This window comes from Cyprinus carpio, chromosome B18 (genome assembly GCF_018340385.1).
Source record: "Cyprinus carpio isolate SPL01 chromosome B18, ASM1834038v1, whole genome shotgun sequence".
NCBI lineage: Eukaryota > Metazoa > Chordata > Actinopteri > Cypriniformes > Cyprinidae > Cyprinus > Cyprinus carpio.
Window position 1 is genome coordinate 19,128,234 of NC_056614.1, and position 12,152 is coordinate 19,140,385.

At 35.8% G+C, this 12,152-nt stretch overlaps 2 protein-coding genes across 2 annotated transcripts; both read right to left on the bottom strand.

Moving 5' to 3' along the window:
* Positions 1 to 51: 51 nt before the first annotated feature.
* Positions 52 to 6,032, bottom strand: LOC109105685 (cathepsin D). The gene is made up of 9 exons (XM_019118951.2): positions 5,845 to 6,032; positions 4,677 to 4,833; positions 3,634 to 3,757; positions 2,814 to 2,932; positions 2,523 to 2,722; positions 2,250 to 2,372; positions 1,603 to 1,747; positions 847 to 945; positions 52 to 581 (listed from the first exon to the last, which is right to left on the bottom strand). Exons 1-9 carry the CDS (start codon positions 5,904 to 5,906, stop codon positions 420 to 422), a joined length of 1,191 nt encoding a protein of 396 aa, XP_018974496.1. The 5' UTR covers positions 5,907 to 6,032; the 3' UTR covers positions 52 to 419.
* A 1,991-nt stretch (positions 6,033 to 8,023) lies between these two features.
* LOC109105682 (class E basic helix-loop-helix protein 41-like) lies at positions 8,024 to 12,108 on the bottom strand. Its single transcript, XM_019118948.2, has 5 exons — positions 11,856 to 12,108; positions 11,659 to 11,722; positions 11,412 to 11,519; positions 11,182 to 11,293; positions 8,024 to 10,753 (listed from the first exon to the last, which is right to left on the bottom strand). Exons 1-5 carry the CDS (start codon positions 11,915 to 11,917, stop codon positions 9,828 to 9,830), a joined length of 1,272 nt encoding a protein of 423 aa, XP_018974493.1. The 5' UTR covers positions 11,918 to 12,108; the 3' UTR covers positions 8,024 to 9,827.
* Positions 12,109 to 12,152: the final 44 nt, after the last annotated feature.

The window sequence follows — 12,152 nt, forward strand, 5'->3', positions numbered from 1 at the left end:
TATTGTGTATCTTTTTAAAAATATATATGTTTTTAAAAATAGGTGGGTGTTTTTAAAATTTTTTTTGCATATTGTCTGATGTTGATTTGTTCAGTCATTGGATGGTCATTTTCAACAATAAAAATCTTAAAACAGGTAGTGTCTAAAATCAATGACATGACAAATATAAAATAAAATATGTTAAAACCTAGTTAATCACATATTCAAATAAGCCTCTGCTATAAAGCAAATGAGTGTAACTTGTCATCTTTTTGACTTTTCCCTGAATCATTTCATCTCCACATGCTTCTTTAAAACGAAAACACTGAAAGCTAAAAGCAGTGCAAACAACAATCATACCATTTTTAAGTAGAGATGATGTTCCTAGATTTCTTATTACTCTCATGACACATCTTAAGTGTAAAGGTCTACGGTTGGGCTTATACTGACTTAGCAAAGCCCACTCGGTTGTTCTCCCGATCAAACACAGTGTAGTACTGCCCAATGAACACATCACCCAGAATCCACAGGGGTCCAGCAGGGGGTGGGATATCCAGGCCCATGAATCCACTTAGACAGATCTCCTTTCCTCCCTGGCTTTCCTGTAAACACATACAAACAAACAAACAGAGAGAGGTACCATCTTTAGAATGTTGTTGTGATTAGCAAAAATCCCTTTAGTGTTTTGCTTTCCCAATACTGGCTAGCTGCATGTGATTTACAAGAAAACAAACTCTAGGTACATGTTTTTTTTTTTTTTATATATATTCTGACTCATGCACGCCCTTTTCACAAACAACACCTCGATTTCACAGCTCCACTGATGCAAAGTGCTGCATCAAAGCAACAGCACATACTAGGACTGACCTTGAGTATGTACTGTTCTCCAGTCAGTGAGTAAGTCTTTCCACCCAGGACGAATGAGATGGTGGGGAGTGTGGGCACTTTCTTACAGTCCACCATATACTACAGAGAAAACAGGTTTAATTAGAGAACATTATCAACCATTATACATTTAAATAAATAAGTTGCCATTAATAACAACACACCAAGAATGCATACTTTGTTGACCAGTCTTGTAATAAATACATAAAGAGTTCATTTTAAGATCAGTAAGATAAAAAATTTATTATTTCATTCCGAAAGGTTGCTTTGCATTGAACAATGGGAGTTAAGACAATTTTAAATGTTACAAAAGATTTTAAATAATAATAATAAATGCTACACTTTTGAACATTCTATTTATCAAAAAATGTATCACTGTAATAAAAAAAAAATCATTTGAGCACCAAATCAGCATTTGGTGATTTATGAAGGATCATGTGACACTGAAAAGTAATGGCTGCTTTGTCACCACAAGAATATTAAAATAGATTTTTAAATTTTAAAAAAAAGAGTAATTTTAAAATGTAATAATATTTCACAGTACTTCTATCCTTACCATATTTACTACATTTAAAAAAAATTGGCCCCAAACTTTAACAGAAAATGGTACTGTATATTTGTTTAATTTAATTTAAAGAAATGATATAATATTTGATTAGAATTTCACATTAATAGATATCTATTTAGGTCACAATGCTTCAGTGATGATAATTATATAAAGATTTAAAGTTGTAGTACCTCTCCCTGAATCAGAGGGATTGCACCAATAGCCTTCTGCAGGGCTTTGACTTCAGCAGCTGGGCCGGTGATCAGAGACGTTCCAGTGTCCACGATGGCTTCACATCCTCCTTTACACAGAGTCAACTCACTGCCGACGCTCATGCTACACACACACACATAAACACAGAGCACTGTCAACACTAGATTATCATTACAGGGATCTTCTGCATTGGTGGTTCAGTGGTAAGATTCTTGCCTCTCACATGACAGACCAGAATACTTCATAACATATTACATATGCATGCATGCCTTCCATTTTTCAGATTAAATGAACATAAACCGGGTTTCAAAGGCACTGCAATTTTTGTGTGAAAAAATTAATGTTGCATTTACAAGCTGTTATATTTTAAAAGTTAGCATTTTCAAAAAAGATGCAGCTTTTATGTTAGATCTATTAACTAAAACTAAATAGAGCATCAAAAACTTTAATGCATTTGAGTAAAATAGCACTGCATAATAAAAAGGCTGAAACAGCAGTAAATCATTTGAAATGAGACACTTTCTTGCCTTAAAATTAACTCCGTTTCCTAACTTTGATTTCTAAACATATATTTGTATAAATAAATAAGATGACCACACAGTACAAGGGCACAAAAATCTCTCACCCATCCATGTGAATCTGCCAATAGGCCTGTCTGCTGATGGCCACGTAGTTAAAGTCTCCAGTGTAATATTTAGGATCTGTGCCTCCAAGGAGCAACTCACCACCAGGTTGAGTGTCAGGGTTTCTGTCGGAAAAAATAAAACGGGGTCATCCACAACAATCAGGCCTGAATGTTACAACTGCATATAATGCATGTTTGTGATAGAACGTCATGTAATTATTTATTTCATAAAATCCTGACACAGATGCAGATGACCTAAATAAATGTCTGTACCTGTTCAGATAGAAAGAGAAAATATTTTTCTCCACTTTCTTCTGGCTCATCATCATGTCAAAAACAGGAGGAACCCCATCCACAGAGATGCGAGGATAAGCCATGCCGAGAATACCATCAAACTTGGCTGCGATGAAGGCCACTCCTGGCTGTTTGATAGCTTCTCCAAATATCTGCTTCTCAACCACAATGTCCCCAATCTAACAGAGAAGTAACAGATCGGTTTCTTTCACCATTTGAGGTGACAAAACCAAAAAAAATAAAATAGACTTGTTCCTTGTTGCTTCTTACCGTGCATGTGTCCTGGCTGAGATAACCAGACAAGCTTCCAGAACCATACTGTATGGAAAATTCAGTCCCGTTCTTCACATAGGTGCTTGACTTGCCCCCATTGTACTTGTGATGAAGCACTACAGGGTTTAAAAATATTATAATAAAAAATAAATTAAAAGTATGGATCATGCTGATATAACTACTTTACGTAACATTCACAGAGACCAATTATTAACCTAACTTTACAAGCCAGGGCCTTTATCCTCTAGCAGAAGAACAGCACTTAATTTAATAATGGTTTAAATCTAAATTTAATATTTAAATCTAGATTTGTGTGTTTAAATGTTTTCAATTATATATTAAGTATAGGCACTCAGGCTGTTTTTATGGTAAAACTTCATTTCTAAAGAGTGTTACATAAAAAGTATACATAGTACATCATTATTTGACTAAACATACAAAAATAACCAATTATTCACACCAATTATTATACATTGTCACTGAGGCAAGACTCTATAACTGCAAGAGTTAAATGCACCTAACTAGTCTGAAAGAGTGAGATACAATCACTGACATGATAACAGGAACAAACATGCTACAAACAAGCCACAAACATTTGGCCTTTTCGTCATCTTGTTTTATAAAGAATTCTTTTGAAGAATTTTCATGAAGTTAATCATGGTCTAATGCCAATAAATGATAAAAATTTGTTGTTATTGTATTTTTGATTGTTTATTGGCACTAGACCATGATTAACTTCATATAAATACCATACCTCAAAATGAAAGTGTGTGTGAGTGTGTATACAGTTAATAATTTCAAAGATCTTAAGACTTACAGCAGGCAATGTCAGTCAGGGAACAGTGGACTGAGGGCACCCACAGGTTGGAGGATCCCGTGTCAAACACCACAGTGAAGGTCTGGACAGGAGTGCCAAGACCGATCTCTCCATAGTACTGAGCCTGTAACAAAACCCTCGAATCATTCAAAATTCAGCACTATAACAGACGGTCTAAAACTTTTTCTCACAAGTCTAGAATTACTAGGTCTTATGTCTACAAATATTGCTGGTTATGGAGATTTTGGTTTCAACGTGAACTCAAATCTCAGAATTTTTTTTATTTTTTTTATACGCAATAAAATGTCACAAACTAACGGCAACAAATGTAACATTTTGTAACATTAATTGACTTCAAAAGATTAAAAAAAGAACAAGAAAGAAAGAAAATAAGACAAATCCTTTTCTTAAGTCATAATGTATATCATGCAAAAATTAATGACATCTTTCAGCCCAAAGAATTTGCATCAATTACCTAAGCTTGTTTACAAAACTACGACTGGCAATAATATCAGCTGCTTATTGCCAAAGAGTTGTTGTGGCCTGCTTTGGTAGAGGCATTGTTTCAGAAGCATGACGAACAATCTCATGACAGGAAACAGACAAGCAACATTTTTTTTTTTTTTGCTGAATAACAGAACAGGTTTAAGTTCACTTTTTCCTACCGTCAGTCACATTTCAACTTGCCGACATAGTGGAATTTATTAATCGCATGACATGATAAAGCAAAAGGATAGTATGTTAAACTATAACAACTGCTTGTCCTCACTTTTGCAACTTCCTGGATGTACCCAGCTTTGTGTAATCTCTGCGGTCTAAAAGAGCACAGACATTCACGTGCCTCTGACAGCAAATTAACTGATTTACTATACTAGCATGCCCAAATTAGAGATCATCTGAGAAAAAAAATAAATGATAAATGATGTTTGGTAAATGATTAGGGGCCTTTTGCTGTAATTCAGTGTGTGCTAGATCAATGTGTATTACAAACCACAAACCACGATCACCCTACACAGGAAATGACATTTACAACAAGTACTCACATCAAGGTAGTTCTTCAGAGTTTCTGGAGTAGGACCATTACTTGCTGGGAAGCCCAGGTTGTATTTCAAGGATGCAGAACTGGCCACAAGCTCCTCTACAGCTCTGCCAGAGTCACTCATTGTGCGTCTGATAGAGCGAAACTTCTGTAGAGGAATCCTGGAGAGAAAAACAGACACAGAAACATCAACAAAGTGTGCACAGTGCATTTATCTTACAGGCATAACCAAACCACCTGCAGAAAATTCTCATTCTCATTCTAAAATTGAGTCAAAGTTCATTTCCACCCACTTTATTATGATGAACTCAAGTTCTATTTTATATTTATAGACAATGCAATGTCATTTGATTTGAAATGTGTTGGGAAAAGACTAAACCATGTAAGCTGGGTAAAAATGTTGTCAATTGCAGACTATACATAATTGCAACAATATAGAGATAAATAAATTCTTTAAATGAATTACTTGATTTAATTATGCACTCATTGCATGTATATGAAAAGATGTGCTGCTGTAAAATATTTGGAGATTATTAATTTTTTTAAATGTATTACTTGATTTAATTATGCACTCATTGCAGACAGACAAATCAGGTCAGTTTCTAACATTCAAAACAAAAGCAAGAATGAAACAAAGGGCTTCCACCATAAGGACTAAAAGTAATAAATGACCTTGTGTTACTTTATATATATATATATATATATATATATATATATATATATATATATATATATATATATATATATACACACACACATATATCCACGTGTTTGTGAGCCAGCTGAGGTGAAATCTATCAGCGTAAGGGCACTAAACTGGATTTCTAAAGGTTGAATTTTAAAGGGCCCTTCATACTGATTTATAAACAGCTCTTAGGTTCTGTCACAAGCTATGTGTGTTTGTATTGTTGGACACAAGGGCTGTGTCTCAAAACCTGCGAAGCTGCTTACCTATACAGCGTTTTTATACGTTTAAAAATATATACAGTTAGAAAACGCACTAAGCTATTATTTGTTTAAATTGCTGGATAAAATTATATTAAAACAGTCTAGACTACAATATACAACCCACGTGAAAGACCAAGAAAGATCACACTGTGTGGTTAAGCTCTAATGATCGGATTGTGTTGCCGTTGTTGTTGTTATTGTTAAATTTGTTTGTTCGACCTTACCGTACAATTGCGTCGGACGTCCAGAAAAAGGCAGCAGCTAGCAGCAGACAGGCGATTCTCATTTTGGCGAGCCGTCGGTACCTGTTAACGCATCTGAGAAGTAGTATCGATGTGTTGTTGTGTGATCTGATATGTAGGACAAACGGCTGCAGTCAGCTGACGCGAGGGTGCTGCTGAGCAACTTTTGCTCACAGTCATGTGATGAGGCTTTGAAGAACGTCAAGGCTGCGCTGGTTTCTGCGCAATCAGCGGGTGAATAAATGTTCTGAGGATTTATTAGATTATTGGTAATTAATCTAATTACGCTGTGTATGTAATAAATGTAAATAAATCATTTTTAATTTAATCCAATTTTTAAATATATGTAGTATAGTCTAAAAATAGGAGCAAATTAAATATCTCAGGATAGGCCTATATATAGGCTATTAATACACATTGCTAAATACAACTAAAATATTTCTATTTCTATTAAAGATTCATTTGGAATGAAATGGTGCTGACTTGGTTGACACTGGTCCTGATAATTTTAATTAACTTAACCTTAAATGTAATTATACAATTTACATACATATTGCATAGGCTAAAACTATGGAGGACTAGGAGAGACACTTAAAATAAAAATTAAGGAATAAGTTATCAGTTTAGCAATAAAAAAAAAATCACTTTTTTGATGGACAAATTAATAGACCTTGTTTATTTAATGTAATTTAATATTTATTAAACTCCTAAATTGCATTTAAAATGTACATCTTAAATTATTTATTATATTGCTATTTGATTGTTTTGTTTAACTGCATTTAAAAACATTAATTAAACAGTCAAAAACGATATTTTATAACATGAATTAAATAAAAATAATGTAAATGTCTATTAATTTATCTATTTAAAAGTGATTTAATTATTTATATTTTATATTTGTATTATTAAATTGATAAATAACAATAAATATTGAAATAAAATCGAAACAGACATCAATGTAGATCTTTTACATACTTATACAGTGAAGATCTATTGAAAAAAATACGTCTAACTATAAACAAATGTAGGGGAGAGCGGGGACGAAAGTAACAAAGCGATTTTCTCAGAGCCCTGACTACATGCTTTCCAAGATTTTCTTAGTTAATTACTAAGGACAGCACAATTCATTCATTCGTATTTGAAACTAAAAGCTATAAATTACATGTGACTTCGCCGTTTTACCACTAGATGTCAGTGTGACCTCGATTATGTTCTCACTGCAGTCTGAGAACGTGATGAGGGTCTGTCCGAATAGCAGAATCTACAAATTTGCAAGAGTTTGTGTTCTTTAACTTGCTCAGCATAACTGAATGCTGAAATATAAAACCAAATGCCCCCTTATCACTTTCCACGTCCCCAACATGGGTGTCCTGAAGTAGCCTAACTAAGTTGCACTCTTTCCAGTTAATTGCTACCACCGGAATAACATTATTTATCACAACTCACTCTATTACATAAGACACACTGTTGTTAAATCTATAGCTAAATGTTTACATAAGCATTTAGTAGCCGAGTCCCTGCTTTCCAACAAGCTATGATTTACAGACACCTACTTTATGAGTAATAATGCTTATTTTACAAATAACATTCATAATAATATCCAGGGACTCACATCATGTGAATTGTGGTAACTTTGGTTGTTTTTACATTCCAACGTTATGAATCTCATGTCAGCTGATTTTCAAACTTACTTATTTGACTAAAAAACAACTTCAAAACCTAAACTCATTAAATCTATAAAAGGACTCTTTTTTTTTGCCTATCAAGTCAATTTTATTGACATTTTGATTAATGACAGTAAATAAATAATAAATTGCCACAGTTGAATTCATCACAGGATACTTTTTTAGAAACATTTATTGATCAAAATGATATTGAAGACTCCTTAGAAGTATTTAGAGTATCTGTTTTTTTATTTTTCTTAGCTGCCTTTGTTAATGTTTCATTATGCATCAAATCTGTTTACATGTCAGCTGTAGGTAAGTGGGTGTTTCTGGGTGGTTCGCATTGAAAATAACACTCTAATGGACTGAGTGTCACATGCGTACTTTGACCTGTAATGAAGTCTGAATGATTCTGTCAGCCTGTTTAAGTGTTTTACGGTGTACTGAATAACTATCATGTGCATTTGGGTGCTGCAATAAATGAGGGGGTGATAGCATTTTGTTCATATGAGCTTATGTTTATTTGACAACTGAGCTGCATAATTTCAAACAGCAAATGTGTAAAGCATTAAGGAAATGTGCAGCAGTCGCTCAGTTTATCCTTTTAAAAAAATCCATAGATTTCTTCTACAACATGAACATTAAACATACAGCATATTCACAAATTATATACATCCACATGCCACTTTTTAGGCAAATGACAGTTGAGGCAAAGACAATATAGGGCCCATGAAATGTGTTACAATGCAGAAATAAATGGCAGCTGGTACATCACTGTTCCTATGCATTCATAAACCCAGGTCTAAAAAACAAACACATTCAATAAAACTTCCATGATCTCCTGATTGTTAAGATCTATCCAATCTAAAAGGTCCATTTAAATGTTTATTCATGTCATGTTTTACAGTGCTCCACAACATTAAACAAGACTAAACACATCTGATATAATCACATCTTTTTAAAGGTTTTACCTTACATACATTTCAACAGCTGTCTCAGACTAAAATGAGCCAGCTCACATGTTTGAATATACCAGCTCAAGAGTATTATGATGTCATACATTTATAGATACATATATTCCAACACTTGCCTTGTATTTAAGAAGATTTCCTTAAGAAAAGCATATCATAGTTTGAGTTCAAAGGGCATTGGCTTAAAAACGAAGAGTGAGGATTGTGTTATAGGAAACTGAGAAGGCAAGAAAAAGTGCACTTTACCTCTGGATTAAATAACTACTTTTATCAGAATATATACAGTACAAACTTTTATATCTACCAAAAGAACACAGATTACATTCAATATCAAAGTTCCATAAGGTGCTATTATACCTTGTACATTTTTGCTAGAGGTGACACAGGACAATGATGTCAGATTGTTGGCAAAGCACTCTCAGTGATGATTGACAGGTGATTGGTCCTGCCATTCTGATCTGGAGTGCTGGTTTCCTTCATAAGAGATTCAGACTAATTATTCAGGAGAGGGAGAGAGAGACGGGGACTGCTGTAACATTACATCAGAGGGTTTTCGCTTACACCATTTGTCCAATTAAAATCGCTCGAAACATTTCGTCACCACCCCTACCAGAGGAGCACCTCTAAGAAATGAGTCCTGGCCCAAACACTACGCTATGTTGAGGTATGTAGGTAACTCTTTCAAGCACTGAACTTTGAAAAGAGCAAGATACAACCGAAATCCAGTTGTACTATGATAGAAAGTTATATATGTGACAAATACTGCAGCAGTCACACCAGCCTGCTTGAGGTCAATATCAAACATTACATCCAAGAGTCCAATATGTGACTTCCAAATCTTTGAATGGAACGTTCCGCTAGGATAAGCGCCGTTCGTTAGCTTAAAGAAGTTAATATGTACTGTACTAAACTAAGATTCTTCATCAAAAATGAAAAAAGACAACAACAAAAAAAAAAAACAAGAGCAAAGTCTGAGATTTCACACATTTTCGGTCAATACTAATACGCCATTGAATGGCGAGACATAAAAATTGCTGTCAATTGGATTTTCATTCAAATATCTCAAGGAATCAGTGCAAAAGGCACTGGCTGTTACAATGTCCCCCATTCTCCCCTAAAAAAAAGATAAACCAAATTTTTTTTTTTTTAATTTTGAGTCCTCATAATAATAATGCTAAAAAAAAGTAAAAAACAAAAAACAAATAAATGAATAGCCTTTGCTTGGAAATCCATAGAAACACTATAGTAAATACTCAATGACAATTAAATTAGGATAAACAGATAAATAGCAATTTTACAAGCAAACTAGTGTGCACTCAAAAGATCAGCTTTATGTACCATCATTTTCATTTCTTTGGGGCTGATGAATGGCATCATTCTCTGAGCCATGATGATCCCCAGACACAGAAGAGGTCAGGTCAGCCTCGTTGGACAGGTCATCATCGGGAGACGGCGGCTCGTCATCTTTTAAGGATGCTGCATTAAATCCAGAGGTTTTATCGGCGGGTGCATTGGGGAAAGCGATGGCAGCGGCGGCCGCGGCTGCAGCAGAGGCGTGAGTGGGAATCCCGGGGTAAAGCCACGGGAATGGGGTGGTCAGCGCCGCTGCTGCTGCTGCTGGATACACCAACTTCTCCAAATGACTTTTATCAAACAAAGGCATGTACGATGCTGCTGCAGACGGGTTTATGAAGTAAAATGGCATGCAAAAGGGAGTCTGTTGTCCACCAACACCCGCCATTCCCATTAAAGAGTTCATCAATGCCACGTCCGGCCGGGTATTGGTGGACTCTGACGCACCATTCGTGGACCAGTTCATTTTGGCTTTTTTGGTGACACGTTCATCTCCAAACTCCTGCTTGATCTTAACTCCTTTGGCCGTGTCACAACCTTTATCGCATTTGCCATCACCTTTCTCTGCCTCTCCTCCGTATCCACTGTCGGTGTCCGTGTCGTTCTCATTAAGCTCGAGGTTCTGAGTCCTCTGGATGACAGGGACACAGTTGGCTTGAGTATCTCTCTGCGCGTCCCGATCTGGATCGTTGCCCGGCAACGGCCGCTGCAGGATCCCTGCGCCGGGCTGGAACTGCGCGGAAACTTTGTGTAAGTGGTTGATGAGTCGCGTGCACATCTGCTCGCGCGCCGTCCAGTTCTCCACCTTGTTCAGATACTGCAGGACTTCTTTGGCACATGCTTGAAAGCCTGAGTGAAACGTGTCTAAGTCAGCCTGGAGGGAGGACTTCAACGACCGCTCCCCTGTCATAAAAGAGAGACAAAACTCCTGTCATAAAAAACAGACAGAAATACAGACATACATACAGATAGATAGATAGATATTAAAAATAAACATAATCAGCATATATATGGTGTAGATTGTTTAAGACAGGAATATATAGAACATAAATATATTTTTTTTATTAAACCAAGATAGATAGATAGATAGATAGATAGATAGATATTAATAAATCTAGAAAGATATATTAACACATGCAACAAAAAAAAATGGTCTATAAGAAGACTTAACAGATAAGAATAATTGATATAAAAAAGTATATACATAATTGCAGCTATGTGCAGCTATTTTAGTTAAATCGCTGTACTTTAAGCTCCATTTATAGTTTTACATGATGTGGTATTGATGTTTCTCTGATTGCATTGTGTGGGTTGCACATTATGTAATTTACCGTTCTGCAAAGCGATGATCTTCTGGTGCTGTTGCTCTGTGACAGCTGTCAAAGCGTTCAGATGCTTCAGCGTCAACTCAAGAACTACCGCTTTTTCCAAGTGACCTAGAGTCTGTAAGACAATACGAACATTTATCGGATTTCCCTACTTTCTTGCTTTCCTTACACGGGTTTAAAATTACAAAACACATTTTAACAAGACCAAACAAAATTCTGTTGACTTATATTACCGTAAGTTTCAGATGTTCCGGTAATAAATCTTTCAGCTGCCCAATACATTCATTTATTCGGTCCCTCCTCTTTTTCTCGATCAGTCTGTGTGGTAACTTATACGCGTCCTGCGAATAAAAAGTATTAGCCATAGCAAAAAGTTCTTAAAGTAATAATTATCACACGGATTATTAAGGACTTGCGACACAAGTGTTACGTGAACTTAAAGGACATCACGTTTTCATCACGGGTCCACAGTTTGCTTACCTTTCCTTCCTCTCTCTTCACCCCTCTTTTGGATTTGCACATGTAGAGAGACGAATATTCAACCCTAAAAAAAGAAAACCCAATTTAAAAAAAAAAAAATGCAAATCTATTCATTTCGTCAACAACCTCACGCATTTAAAAAACGTAACATTAGTTGCGTTTATTAAAAACAAAAAACAGCCAAACATAAAAATTACCCCAAGAAATCCGCGTGATCCAGGAACTGTCTGCCCTGCATTCTCGGTATTCTTTCGTCCATAACTTTGTCCCACTTTCTTGTGTGCTTCTTTTACAGTCAGGTTTGTTAATCCAGTATCTGCGGAGCGTCAGTGCGTTGTGTCCGGTCTCGCGCAGCACCTCTGAATGAGGATGTGTGTGCGCTCGCCTGAACTGACACTCTCGCGCACTCAGTCTGCGCGTGGCGACTACCGCGCACGCGCGCTGACTCACGTGTAAACTGCACCAGCTCTAGAGTCTGGGAATTAAATAGGCTT

Coding starts and splice junctions, on each gene's coding strand:
- LOC109105682 (XM_019118948.2), bottom strand. CDS start 11,917: ATGGACGAAAGAATACCGAGAATGCAGGGCAGACAGTTCCTGGATCAC. Junction 11,723..11,855: donor GATCACGCGGATTTCTTGGG/GTAATTTTTATG, acceptor TTCTTTTTTTAG/GGTTGAATATTCGTCTCTCT. Junction 10,754..11,181: donor GATCATCGCTTTGCAGAACG/GTAAATTACATA, acceptor CTTTTATGACAG/GGGAGCGGTCGTTGAAGTCC.
- LOC109105685 (XM_019118951.2), bottom strand. CDS start 5,906: ATGAGAATCGCCTGTCTGCTGCTAGCTGCTGCCTTTTTCTGGACGTCC. Junction 4,834..5,844: donor ACGTCCGACGCAATTGTACG/GTAAGGTCGAAC, acceptor TTTTCTCTCCAG/GATTCCTCTACAGAAGTTTC. Junction 2,373..2,522: donor TTCTCTTTCTATCTGAACAG/GTACAGACATTT, acceptor TTTTTCCGACAG/AAACCCTGACACTCAACCTG.